Source organism: Terrapene carolina, unplaced genomic scaffold (genome assembly GCF_002925995.2).
Source record: "Terrapene carolina triunguis isolate 2854851 unplaced genomic scaffold, T_m_triunguis-2.0 Scaffold234, whole genome shotgun sequence".
NCBI classification, from domain to species: Eukaryota; Metazoa; Chordata; order Testudines; family Emydidae; genus Terrapene; species Terrapene triunguis.
The window spans coordinates 324,094-335,751 of record NW_020664585.1 but is presented as its reverse complement, the minus strand read 5'-3'; the positions used below and the strand labels follow the sequence as shown (position 1 = coordinate 335,751).

The 11,658-nt window shown below is 46.8% G+C and overlaps 1 protein-coding gene across 1 annotated transcript; it reads right to left on the bottom strand.

Moving 5' to 3' along the window:
• Positions 1 to 5,780: 5,780 nt before the first annotated feature.
• XBP1 (X-box binding protein 1) lies at positions 5,781 to 11,019 on the bottom strand. Its single transcript, XM_024196915.2, is given in 6 exon segments — positions 5,781 to 6,953; positions 9,278 to 9,385; positions 9,388 to 9,441; positions 10,241 to 10,372; positions 10,516 to 10,612; positions 10,722 to 11,019. Coding segments are annotated over 6 exon segments (1,158 nt in total). The 5' UTR covers positions 10,928 to 11,019; the 3' UTR covers positions 5,781 to 6,392.
• Positions 11,020 to 11,658: the final 639 nt, after the last annotated feature.

Here is an 11,658-nt window from a genome sequence, read left to right as displayed (position 1 = left end):
CAAGTTCTCATCTTGATGACTAAAACATCCGTCTCTCTGGCCTTCATAAATGTAACCTTCCCCTGCTCATATCCATTCAGGATGCAGCACAGCTCAGTGTTTTAACTGTTACGCCTCTTTCCATCTCTACTCTATCATATCGAACATAAGCTACTTGTCTTCACTTTCAAGGCCTATCATTTATCTTTCAGTATCAAGATGTTGACTCCTGTCTCTGATTGGCCCATTATGGCAACCTCTGTCTACTTGTTAAAATTTCAAACAAGCACCTTTTCTGCTTTCTCCCTTGCTGCCCCTCATGGTTGGGAGGAGCTCCCTGTAAACATTTGCAAAACTAAAGCTTTATCCTCCTTTAAGCTCTTCTTTTCAGTGTTGCTTACAAAAAAAATTGACACGGGTTAGGCTGCAGGAGTGGTGAGGCTACTGCCTATCATGCTCATCAATATTGCTGCATTGTTTTTTTGAATTCCCTGGGTCTGTAGCTATCTGTCTTTTTATACAGTAATTCCTCACTTAGTCGTCCTGGTTACCGTTGTTTTGTTGCTGATCAATTGGAGAACATGCTCGTTTAAAGTTGTGCAGTGCTCCCTTATAACGTTGTTTGGCAGCCGCCTGCTTTGTCCACTGCTTGCAGAAAGAGCAGCCTATTGGAGCTAGCTGGTGGGGGCTTGGAACCAGAGTGGACCAGCGGCACCCCATCAGCTCCCCGCTCCCTTAAGTTCTATATGTGGTAGCTGCCCAGCAGGCTATCAATTGAAGGGCAGTTCAGCTGTCCCTCCCCCCACTGCCATGTGCTGCTCCTGCCCTCTGCCTTGGAGCTGCTCCTGGGAGCCTCCTGCTCGCTGTGCAGAGGGGGGGCTAATGTCAGGTGTGTCCCCCCCTCCGCTGTTCCCCCTCCGCTGCCCCCATCTCCATAGAGCGGGGGGGGGAATACAACAGGGCTCGGGACGGAGAAAGCTTGCTGGCAGCAGCTGCCGACTCAACTTGCTGATCTACTTAAAAAGGTAATGTACTTAGAGTGGGGTCAGCGTACGTAAAGGGGTAATGCACCTCTCTCTCACACAGGGTGTGTGTTTCTGTCTACCATGCTGTCTCCTCTCCCTCCATTTGTGCTGCCTTGTAGAGTATGAGGCTACATTAACAACAATGTGTTAACTCTTGAGGGCTCCGCCGAGTGCTAGTTCATCATTTAGCAGTAAGGCATTCCCTGGGAAATATCCCACTCTCTTGCACCCTCTGACTCCACCACCTCAACCAAGCTTCACAATCATCATTGCTGTGTGCAGTATTAAATTGTTTAAAACTTATACTGTGTGTTTATATAGATAGGTTCGTTTGTTCCCTGGAGCCTAACCCCCCCCCCCAATTGATGTTAATTATTATGGGGAAATTGGATTCACTTAACATTGTTTTGCTTAAAGTCGCATTTTTCAGGAACATAACTACAACATTAAGCGAGGAGTTACTGTACTTATATTTTTATACATTGTAAGCTCTTTTTGCTGTGTTATACAGCACTTGGCTCAGGAGATTCTGGTCTATGAAGAGGGTCTAAATGTTATAGTAACACAAATAATTGACAGAGGATTTGTTTCTTTTGGCCTCATTCTGCCTGCTTTGTGTGGCTGCAAAAACTTCCTAAAGAAGCGATTCAGAATTTCTGCCTTCATATTCTTTCTCCTCTCCATCCTGGCTTTTCCTTCAATCAAGCTGTGCTCCTCTCTTCAGCACACTACCTGCTATCCCACATTGGCTTTCATGAACTGTTCTTCTACCTCTTTTGTGTGTGTGTGTGTGTGTGTGTGTGTGTGTGTGTGTGGTTTCCCTACTATGTTGGGTGCCCCTGGTCTTCTCCGACACCTCATCTGCTTGAAAAAATAACAAACTCTACCACCTCTCACTCACAAATTTGACTTGTCTCCCTTTATCCAAGCTTCGAAAGCTTCCTCTCCCTCTAATGAATGTCAAGCCTTTATGGCTGTGGATTATGGGGTTGTCCTCCCACCTATTCATGATCACCATGTAACAGAAGCTACATGAGGGATGATTAGCTCAATTTTCCACTCATCTCTTAAGAAACATCTTTGTATTAGAATAGGAGTTTATGTACAGTACTGCACCCACACTTATTCCTGCAGAAATAGCTTGGAACAAAAAAAAATTGAACTTTGGTAAATATATGCTCATAAAATTAATAGGCATGGACTCATTCTTTACCGTATTTAACACTGTATTGTCAACAGCTGATTGAGTTTGAAACCGAAGCCCTTGGATGTGGTATGAAGTTCGCTCCCTTAAATAGGAGAAATTAATGTTTTAATGTACTTATTGGTTTATTAAAAGATTAGTGACTTTCTCCTTGCAAGAGGAGGAGAGAGAAATCAGAGAAGACCAAATCTCTCTCACATACAAGAGGCTCCTAGCAAGAGCACTCTAGTGCAGGGGTTCTCACAATTTTTTTTTGGTAGCCTCAGAATACAGCCACCAACTCTTGCTAGTGGCCACTCTGACAGTTTTTCCTAAAATACATTATAAACTTTTAGGGAAAAAAATATACACATACATGCCTAAATCATTGTAATTTATGTAGGGTTTTTATAGATTCAATCATAAAAATAATGTACAGTTATCTCTATTCTTTACTGGACCTAAACCGAATAGAAACACAAATACGATGCTTTACAGGTTCTTGTTTTTTGTTGTTGTTTCTTTTGCTTTTTTGGTTGCCCTTTTTTTAAGACTTGCCAGCTAGCAAGTCTGCTTCTATGAAAAGTGATATTTGTATGTTTGTTAATATCACTTTTCACAGCAGCAGACTTGCTAGCTAGGTGGGAAGCAGTGAGAAGTGATATTAACAAACATACAAATATCACTTCGTAGCCCAGGAGACTGTGGGCCCCATTTGAGAAACGCTGCTGTAGTTGATGGATAATTAAGCTAGTGTCAGCAAAAATAACAAGGAGTCCTTGTGGCCCCTTAGAGACTAACAAATTTATTTGGGCATAAGCTTAGTCTCTAAGGGGCCACAAGGACTCCTCATTATTTTTGCTCATACAGACTAATACGGCTACCACTCTGAAACCTAAGCTAGTGTCAGGAAGTTTATTCTTGAAGAGGCTTATCAGGTTGTAAGTCAATGGCTCTCCAGCAGACAAGAGACTCTCAGTGAAGAGCTGTTTCTACACTGCACATCTTCAGTGCTGTATCTGCATCACTGTAGCACTTCAGTGTAGTCATTCACTACAGCCCCAGGAGGGGTCCTCCTGTCACTGTCTGTAATCCCCCTCCCCAAGGAGAAGGAGCTAGGTCAACACAATTACTCCATCGACCTAGCACTGTCAATAGTAGGTGTGGTTAGGGTAGCATAGCCAAATCTCTACAGGGTAGACTTTTCCACACTTGAGAGACAGCTATGTCTATAAGTTTTCAGTGTGGAGTATCTCTGAATGAGAAGCATCTCTGCCTCTCAGCTCTTGGCCTTACAACCTCATGGGACCTCCTTGTCAGCCTCCTCCTAGTGATGGCCAACATGGCCATCTATAACAGGGAGAGGATGTTGGCTGAGGGGGTTCTCTGTGACCGTGGGGCCTATTTCTGTTCCTCTCTCTGCTCATGTATCTGGGCAGAGTTCCTCTGAGTGGTGTCTGCTGGCTCCCTTCACCTTTTGAGGAGCAGGGGGTGCTATCTGGGATTCTCTGCTCAGTGTTGCCTTCAGGTTCCCTACTATTGATCCTTTGACCCTCACACCTGTCCCTGTTTTTTTTCTGTTGTCCCCTGTAATTAGTTGAGTCCTGGACTCAGTGGATCCTCCCCATAGCCTGAGGGAGGGTCTGTTAGCTGTGGGTGGGTGCACCTCCCAGAACCTGAATAGGAGCTCTTGCACTCATTATGCAAAAATAAGTCACAAGAAACCATTCCTCAGTTGTAATGGCAAGCTGAAGGCAGTGTTTGGTAATGATTTGTTACTTAGGGCTGCTCTACACTGGAAACTTACATCAGCACAGCTGTCTTTCAGTGGCCTGAAAAATCCACACCCTGGGAGTGACATGGCTATGCTGTAGACAGCACTAGTTTGACAGAAGCATTCTTCCATTGACCTAGTTCCTACTTCTTGGGGAGGTGGGCTACCTGCAGCCACATGAGAACCCCTCCCATTTGCATACACTCCTGCAGCTGTGCCACTATTAGGTGTTAAATGTAGACATAACCTTAGAGGCTTTAGATCAGGTTCAGCTGAACTGCTTCAATCTACAGTAGTTTTTCTAGTATAAAGCAGCTTTGACTATTGCTACCCTTACCTAGTCTACCCTAGAATAGTTTGCATTTGGAATTTACAATGACCTGGTCTCCATTCAAAGGCTAAGTCAGCCCATCTAATGGGTTCAGCATAGTTAAACCAACCTAATCCCTAGGAATTCTTCCATCTACCTACCACCTCTTGGGGATGTGGATTACCTACACCAACAGGAGAATGCCTCCTGAGAGCAGAAGTAGTGTCTATACTGAAGCACTAACATAAGTATAGCCATACTGGGTCAGACCAAAGGTCCATCTAGCCCAATATCCTGTCTTCTGACAGTGGCCAATGCCAGGTGCTTCAGCAGGAATGAACAGCAATTAGTGAGTGATCCAACCCATTACCCATTCCCAGCTTCTGGCAAACAGATGCTATGGCAGGGGTTCTCAAACTGGGGGTCGTGAGGTTATTACATGGGGGTGTGAGCTGTCAGCCTCCAGCATTTATAATGGTGTTAAATATATAAACAAGTGTTTTTAATTTATAAAGGGGTTACACTCAGAGGCTTGCTCTGTGAAAGGGGTCAGCAGTACAATAGTTTGAGAACCACTGTGCTATGGATGCTATCCTTGCCCATCCTGGTTAAGAGCTGTTGAACTTATCTTTTTAGAACCCTGTTATAGTCTTGGCCTTCACAACATCCTCTGGCCAAGAGTTCCACAAGCTGACTGCACTGTGTGAAGAAATACTTCATTTTGTTTGTTTTAAACCTATTTAATTTGGTGATCCCTAGTTCTTGTGTTAGGAGGAGTAAATAGCACTTCCTTATTTACTTTCTCCACACCCGTCATGATTTTATAGACCTCTATCCTATGCCCCCTTAGTTGTCTCTTTTCCAAGCTGAAAAGTCCCAGTCTACTTAATCTCTCCTCCCATGGAAGCTGTTCCATACCCCTAATCATTTTTGCCCTTTTCTGTACCTTATCCAATTCCCGTATTTTTTTTGCAATGGGGCAACTACCTCTCCACAAGTGTTTAAGATGTAAGTATACCATGGATTTATATAAAGGCACTAGGATATGTTGTGTTCTCTTTTCCAATGATTCCCACCATTAGCAGCTTTTTTGGCTGCCATTGAGTGGGTGTTTTCAGACAATTATCCATAATGACTCCAAGATCTCTTTGAGGAGTTACAGCTCATTTAGACCCCTTCATTTTATATGTACGGTTGTAGTGTTTCAAGCCCTTTAAAGTCTCTGCTCTCAACAGCAGAGTGGGTACTCTAAATCACATGGAGCATGCTCCTGCCATTGGAAGGCTTTGATAGCTGATCGGACCAAAGATGGTCCTGCAACCAGTTTTGTTCCACAGCTGTACTGAGCTGTTGCAAAGACAAGCACCAAAACAAGCCATTTTATATGTCTGTACAATAAGGGAACCATTACAACACCCGTCCTTTTACCATGTAAGCAGTATGAGATTGACGCAGAAGCAGAGACCTTCTCCCGCCCAGCTGTTATCTTTAAAATGGAAGTATAGAGAGTATTTGCATTGCACTTTAATTGCACAGGTAGTTTTAAATATTAAATGGAGAAAGCAATTCACTGAAACTAAATAGCAATAGAAAACTTTCATAAGCATTTATATAGTAAGTTATGTAAAATTTACAAGAGATTTTTAATCTTATGTTGAGCCAACTGTCTGTACATAGAGGGAAGCATAGCCCCACTGCCTAAGCAGGCTATTGTTGTGACAAGGACTTAAACTCCTCCCCCCCCTTTACTGCCCCTGAAATAAATTTCTCCTAGGTATGGAGGGTTTGCCCAAATTGGGCAAGGTACAGTGTAGGTACAAGAGCACCTGTTTCTTTCTGAGGGTAACATTACTTTTAGTTTCTGATAAGGGCAATTAGCCATTTTGTTTTCAAGAGAAAGTACTGGTACAAAGGGCACCATTATACCCAGTTCTATTGAGTTTGAGATGGGCACAAATTAGCAATACTTGGTTTGGTGAAAACACTTTAAAAAGCAATGTTCTTTAAGAAAATAGCCATCTACTTTACTTCTGGCTTAAGAAAAAGGGGAGATGGTTCCTGCTACCCTGCATAGATAGTAAAGTGTTACTCCACAGAAGAGATGCAACACTAATGAATAAATCAGACACTGATCAACTGGGGAAAAAGTTCATTGGCAAAAGTATCTTCCCAAGAATGGACTGTGCTCAGTGGAGAGGGCAGATCACTGAAGGGAGAAGGGGATCCTTCATATCCAGAGTCACTACATGCATCCAACAAACAGCAAGAGGTCTCAAGGCTGTGATCAGAAGAGAGCAGGTTTGAGATACTCAGCTCAGGCAAAAAGTTGTCTATAGGTTCGTCTTTCACTGAGACTGGGGACTCAGGGAGGTCCTTGTCTTCTGAGGGACAGAGAGATGCTTCCTCTATTTTCATTAGCATATCAGCTTGGCTGCCCATTTTAGCAGGGATCTCAGAGATTAGGGGCTTGGTGTACACGTGGTCAAACCGGATCAGTTCATTAATGGCCTCCAACTTGGCTGATGAGGACCCCACAGAGGGAGTGGGGGAGGCTGGTAAGGAATCTGATTCTTTTCCACAGATTTCTTCCTCAAGCTCTTCCAAGCACGATGACTCTGAATTACCATACCGGAGGAACATGTCTGGGTCCAGGCTGTCCAGAATGCCCAATAGCAGATCAGACTGCAGAATACAAAACCCACCATTTTAAAAGGAACATGCAAACTACTGTACACAAACCAACCCCTCCTGACCCCCAGTAGGCTAAGCTCAATATGACCTGAAGACCTGATAGGTACTGAAAGGCAGCACAAATGGGAATGGCACATGTACTCTGATATGCTCATTTACTTAACCCAGAGCTTTCTAGTCCATTAACCCTTCTAGGAGCTTGACTGGCACCATTAGACTGTTCTCTGCATTACTGATTTGCATTACAGTACCCCTAATGGGGCCCCACTCAAGATCAAGTACCCTGCACAGTGGTGTGTACTGTTCAAACAAAAACTTTCCTTGCCTACAATCTCTGTAGAGCCAGCAAACAAAGGCAAAATCTGGAAATAAAGAGTCAGCACCAGGTACTAGTCTGAGCAGTAGTTTCCATGACCACAAGGTTATCAGTATCAACTAGTTTGTTCCTTGGCTTTTAGCTTTCACATGTCCTTGTATCTCTGACTCTTTGGGATCAAGACAGCAGTTGAACAGTAACCCGTAGACTTCACAATATTAGGCTACTTAAAACCTGTCCAAAGCTACAGTAGAAATACAGCACGTGCTTTGAAGGACTGTATGTTTTCAGGGTTTTTACATGCACACAAACTGAAAATGAGCTAACAGGTGATGCAGCTACAAACAAGGCTAATATTCTGGGGGGTATTAACAGGAGTATCATATGTAAGACATGAAGCAAATGTCCTGCTCTCTTAAGCACAGGTGAGACCTTGGCTGGAGTACTGAGTCCAGTTATGGGTGCCACACATTAGGCGAGATGTGGACAAACTGGAGAATGTCCAGAGGAGAGCAACAGAAGTGATAAAACCTCACCTATGAGGAAAGGTTAAGAAACTGGTCATGTTTAGTCTTTAGAAAAGACTGAGTAGAGAGGGGATAAGTCTTCAGTTATGTTAAGGGTTGTTATAGAGGAAAAGATAGTTGTTCTCCATGTCCATTGAATGTAGGACAAGTAGTAATGACTCAATCTGCAGCCCAGGAGATTATACTATGTCTACGCTACAGACTTTACAGCAGCACCACTGAAAGGTCTCCTGTGTAGCTGCTCTATGCCAGTGGAAAAGAGCTCTCCCGCTGGCATAATGAAGCCACCCCCAATGAGCTGCAATAGCTATGTCAGTGGGAGAGGGTTTCTTGCTGACATAGTGCTGTCCACTCCAGCACTTTTGTCCGTGTAACCTCGGTCAGTCAGGGGTGTGTTTTTTCATACCCCTGACTGCCAAAATAGCTAACCTAAGGCTTTGTCTACACTAGAAATCTAACTATAAAGATAGGTCACTTCCAAGGAAGGTGACAAAAACCTCCAACAACAGGGATTCTAAGAACAGATTAAACAAGCCTGTCAGGGATGTTCTAGGTATCCTTAAGTCCTGCCTCAGGGCAGCGGACTAGATGATCTTTCAAGGTCCCTTCCAGACCTATATTTCCAGGAGTCTATGCTTCATGTTGCAAAAGTTGAATGATAATGGTTATGGGAACAATACCTAATGTACGCTATTTAACTGCCTTCAAAATAATTAACTTAACTTCCGCTTAATTTACAGTCCTCTTTTTGTCCTATGACCGCAGGAGTGTTAATAAGCCACTTCATGTTGAATGGTCTCTTAGAATACCCAATATGCAATGTTGGTCCCAGAATATTAGAGAGACAAGGTGGGGGAGGCAATATCTTTTAGTGGACCAACTTCTGTTGGTGAGAGACAAGCTTTCAAGTTTACACAGGTCTCTCCCACCAACAGAAGTTGGTCCACTAAAAAGATATTACCTCCCCTACCTGTCTTTGACTTGGGCCTGGTCCACACTAACCCCCTACTTCGGACTAAGGTACGCAAATTCAGCTACGTTAATAACATAGCTGAATTTGAAGTACCTTAGTCCAAACTTACCGCAGGTCCAGACGCGGCAGGCAGGCTCCCCCGTCGATGCCGTGTACTCCTCTCGCCGAGCTGGAGTACCGGCGTCGACAGCGAGCACTTCTGGGATTGATCCCAGAAGATCGATTGCCTGCCGCCGAACCAGGAAGTAAGTGTAGACGTACCCTTACTGGAAACAGCTTGTATGTCAGTAGTTCTTGCCCAAGATTCACAAGCACAAATGTATCTGAGAGCATCTGGGCCTTTGAAATATGCCAGCCTATCAAGAGCTGCCTCAACACATTCACACCTGAACTACGTTTTTGGTGTGTTACAGCTCAAATTCTAGTGCCCCTAATACCACAGCTGGGCTGTAATTCTTTCAAAAAACTCATGATTTGTAAACAGGGAATGACTGCTCACCTCAGAGTCTGAAGAGTCAATGCCATCAGAATCCATGTGGAGATTGTCAGGAGGGGTGACTGCTGGGCCTGCACCTGCTGCAGAGGAACACATAGTCTGAGTGCTGCGGACTCAGCGGACCCGGTCACCATCCTGATTTCATCCACCTGTGATTCCATCACCACCTGTAGCAAAAGAGAAAACTAATGATCAGATATTATTTTGACTCCCAAACCACCTGCTGAAGTTCTTGCCATTATTGCAAGGATATGATACTGAGTGCCATGCAACCATCCTTTGGCAGTCGGTTGTGTGAATATCAACCTCACTTGGCTAGTACCAAAAATGAGGAACAGCGTTGCAGAGATTGGGAAGTGAGATGACTGTTGTAGACACGTGTTCAAAATACACCACTGTGGTTGAGCTTTAACTTCAGTCTGAGACATCCGTTAACAGTACACTGGATCCACAACCACCTTCTGAAGGAGGCTGACCTTAGCAGTCCATTATTTTCCCTTTGTGCCACGTACTGGATATTCACCACCAGCTCTTGTGGCCACATTTAATGTTACTCTGCATTCAGGTCACATGGAGACCAACATAAGATGTAGATTTGAGAGGGTCCTGAATTAACTCTTTGAATGCTGCTGGGTTTTCTTCCAAGCTGCCAGCCAGCAGCCACTTAAAGCTCAGTGGAGATGAGAGGCCACCCCCTCCCCATGTAGCAGTTAATATTAACGATTTTGGAAGGATATTAAGCTTCAGGATGTATTAAGTCAATCGATTAGATTTTGATGAGACCTAGTATAAGGGCAGATCATCCCACCTCACCTACTGGGGGTTTCTTACACCTTCCACTAAAGTATCTGGTGCTGCCCATCAGCAACAGGAGACTGGACGGCCGGTCTCAGACACTAAGGCATCAAGGAGCTGCCAGTAGAAACATCTGTCCCATTCCCCCACAGGAAACAGGTGCACACTCACCTTAGGCTCCCTCGCCTCCTCCTCCGTCTCCAGCGCATCTAGCCCCAGCCGACAGCGCAGCTCCTGGTTCTGCACTGCGAGGCCCTGGGTCTTCTCCCGCAGGAGCTGGTTCTCTAGCAGGAGAGTCTGGTTCTGAAAGAAGCCCACAGCCGACCTCAGCGGAGCCGGCCCCAGTAACCAGCGCCGCTACCCCCCTGCTCACCACGCGCTTCAGATCCGTGCGGCGCCCAACTCCCTCCCCAAGGGCTCGGCCCAGGCAGCGGCTCCAGCCTCACCTCCTGCTCCAGCTCCAACACCTGCTGCTCCAGCTCGCTCATCCGCGCCTTCTTCCTGTCCCGGGCGCTCTGCGCCGCCACGCGGTTCTTCAGCTTCCTACGGGGAGACAGCGCAGCTCTGAGCCCGAGCCCCGGCCCCGGCCCCGGCCCCGGCCCCGGCCGAGACGTCCCCCCCCCGGCGCCCCGCTCACCTGCGCCCCGCTCACCTGCGCAGCGCCTTCTCCTCCGGACTCAGGTGGGTGAGTCGCTGCCGCTTGCGGGCAGGCTGCTGGGGCTCCGGGCTGGGGGAGCGCGGGCCCCCGGCCGGGAGCACCACGGAGAGGGGCCGGCTGGCTGCGGCGCCCAGGGGCTCGGCTGCTTGGCCGGGGACGAGGAGCAGCCGCGGGGCCGCGGAACCGTGCAGCGCCACCATGGCAGACGCGGGGCTGCTTCGCTACTGCTGAGAGCCCTGGCGCTGCCAACGTTCCACCGACCGAACGCTGGGCTCCGCCGCGTTCCACTCGCCTTCTGCCACCGTGGCTTAGCCCCATTGGCCAGTGCCGTCTGACGACAAGCACTGAGTAGCGTGCGATTGGCCCGTGACAAGGGGCAACGTGCAGATAAATTGCGTCAGACCGGTTGGGGGAGGGGAGCGCTAGCGGGAGGCGGGGCCGCGCCCACGCGGACTGCGAGAGTCGGAGCCGGGCCCGTGTTGCTGCCGTCGCGGCATCATTGCATCAGCTCCGCCTGGTGCCTCCGCTCGCCGTGCTGCCTGCGCCCGGACCCGGCTTGCGCAAGAGCCTCCGGCTACGGCGCGCGGCCCTGTACAGGTGCGCAGCGCCTTGCACCCAGAGCGCCGCCTGCATTAATAGAGACCTGGACACGCCAAGCGTGACTCAGACCTGGGAGAGAGCCGCGGGGAGGCTGGGCAGAGACGCTAGTGCCCCGCTGGAAAAGCGGCGGGTTCGGGCCAGGGAAGAGAAATAAACTTAAGGGCCATTAGATCCATTTCACATGCATCAAGTTTCAAAGCAGTAACAACTTACAGGATTTTGTGTCTTGTTTTTATTTGAATTATTTTGTAGAAAACTGTACGTTTTAACAACGGTTAGTTTCAGGTATTGCTGTATATGGAATGCAAGCATGGATACAAAAAATACAAGG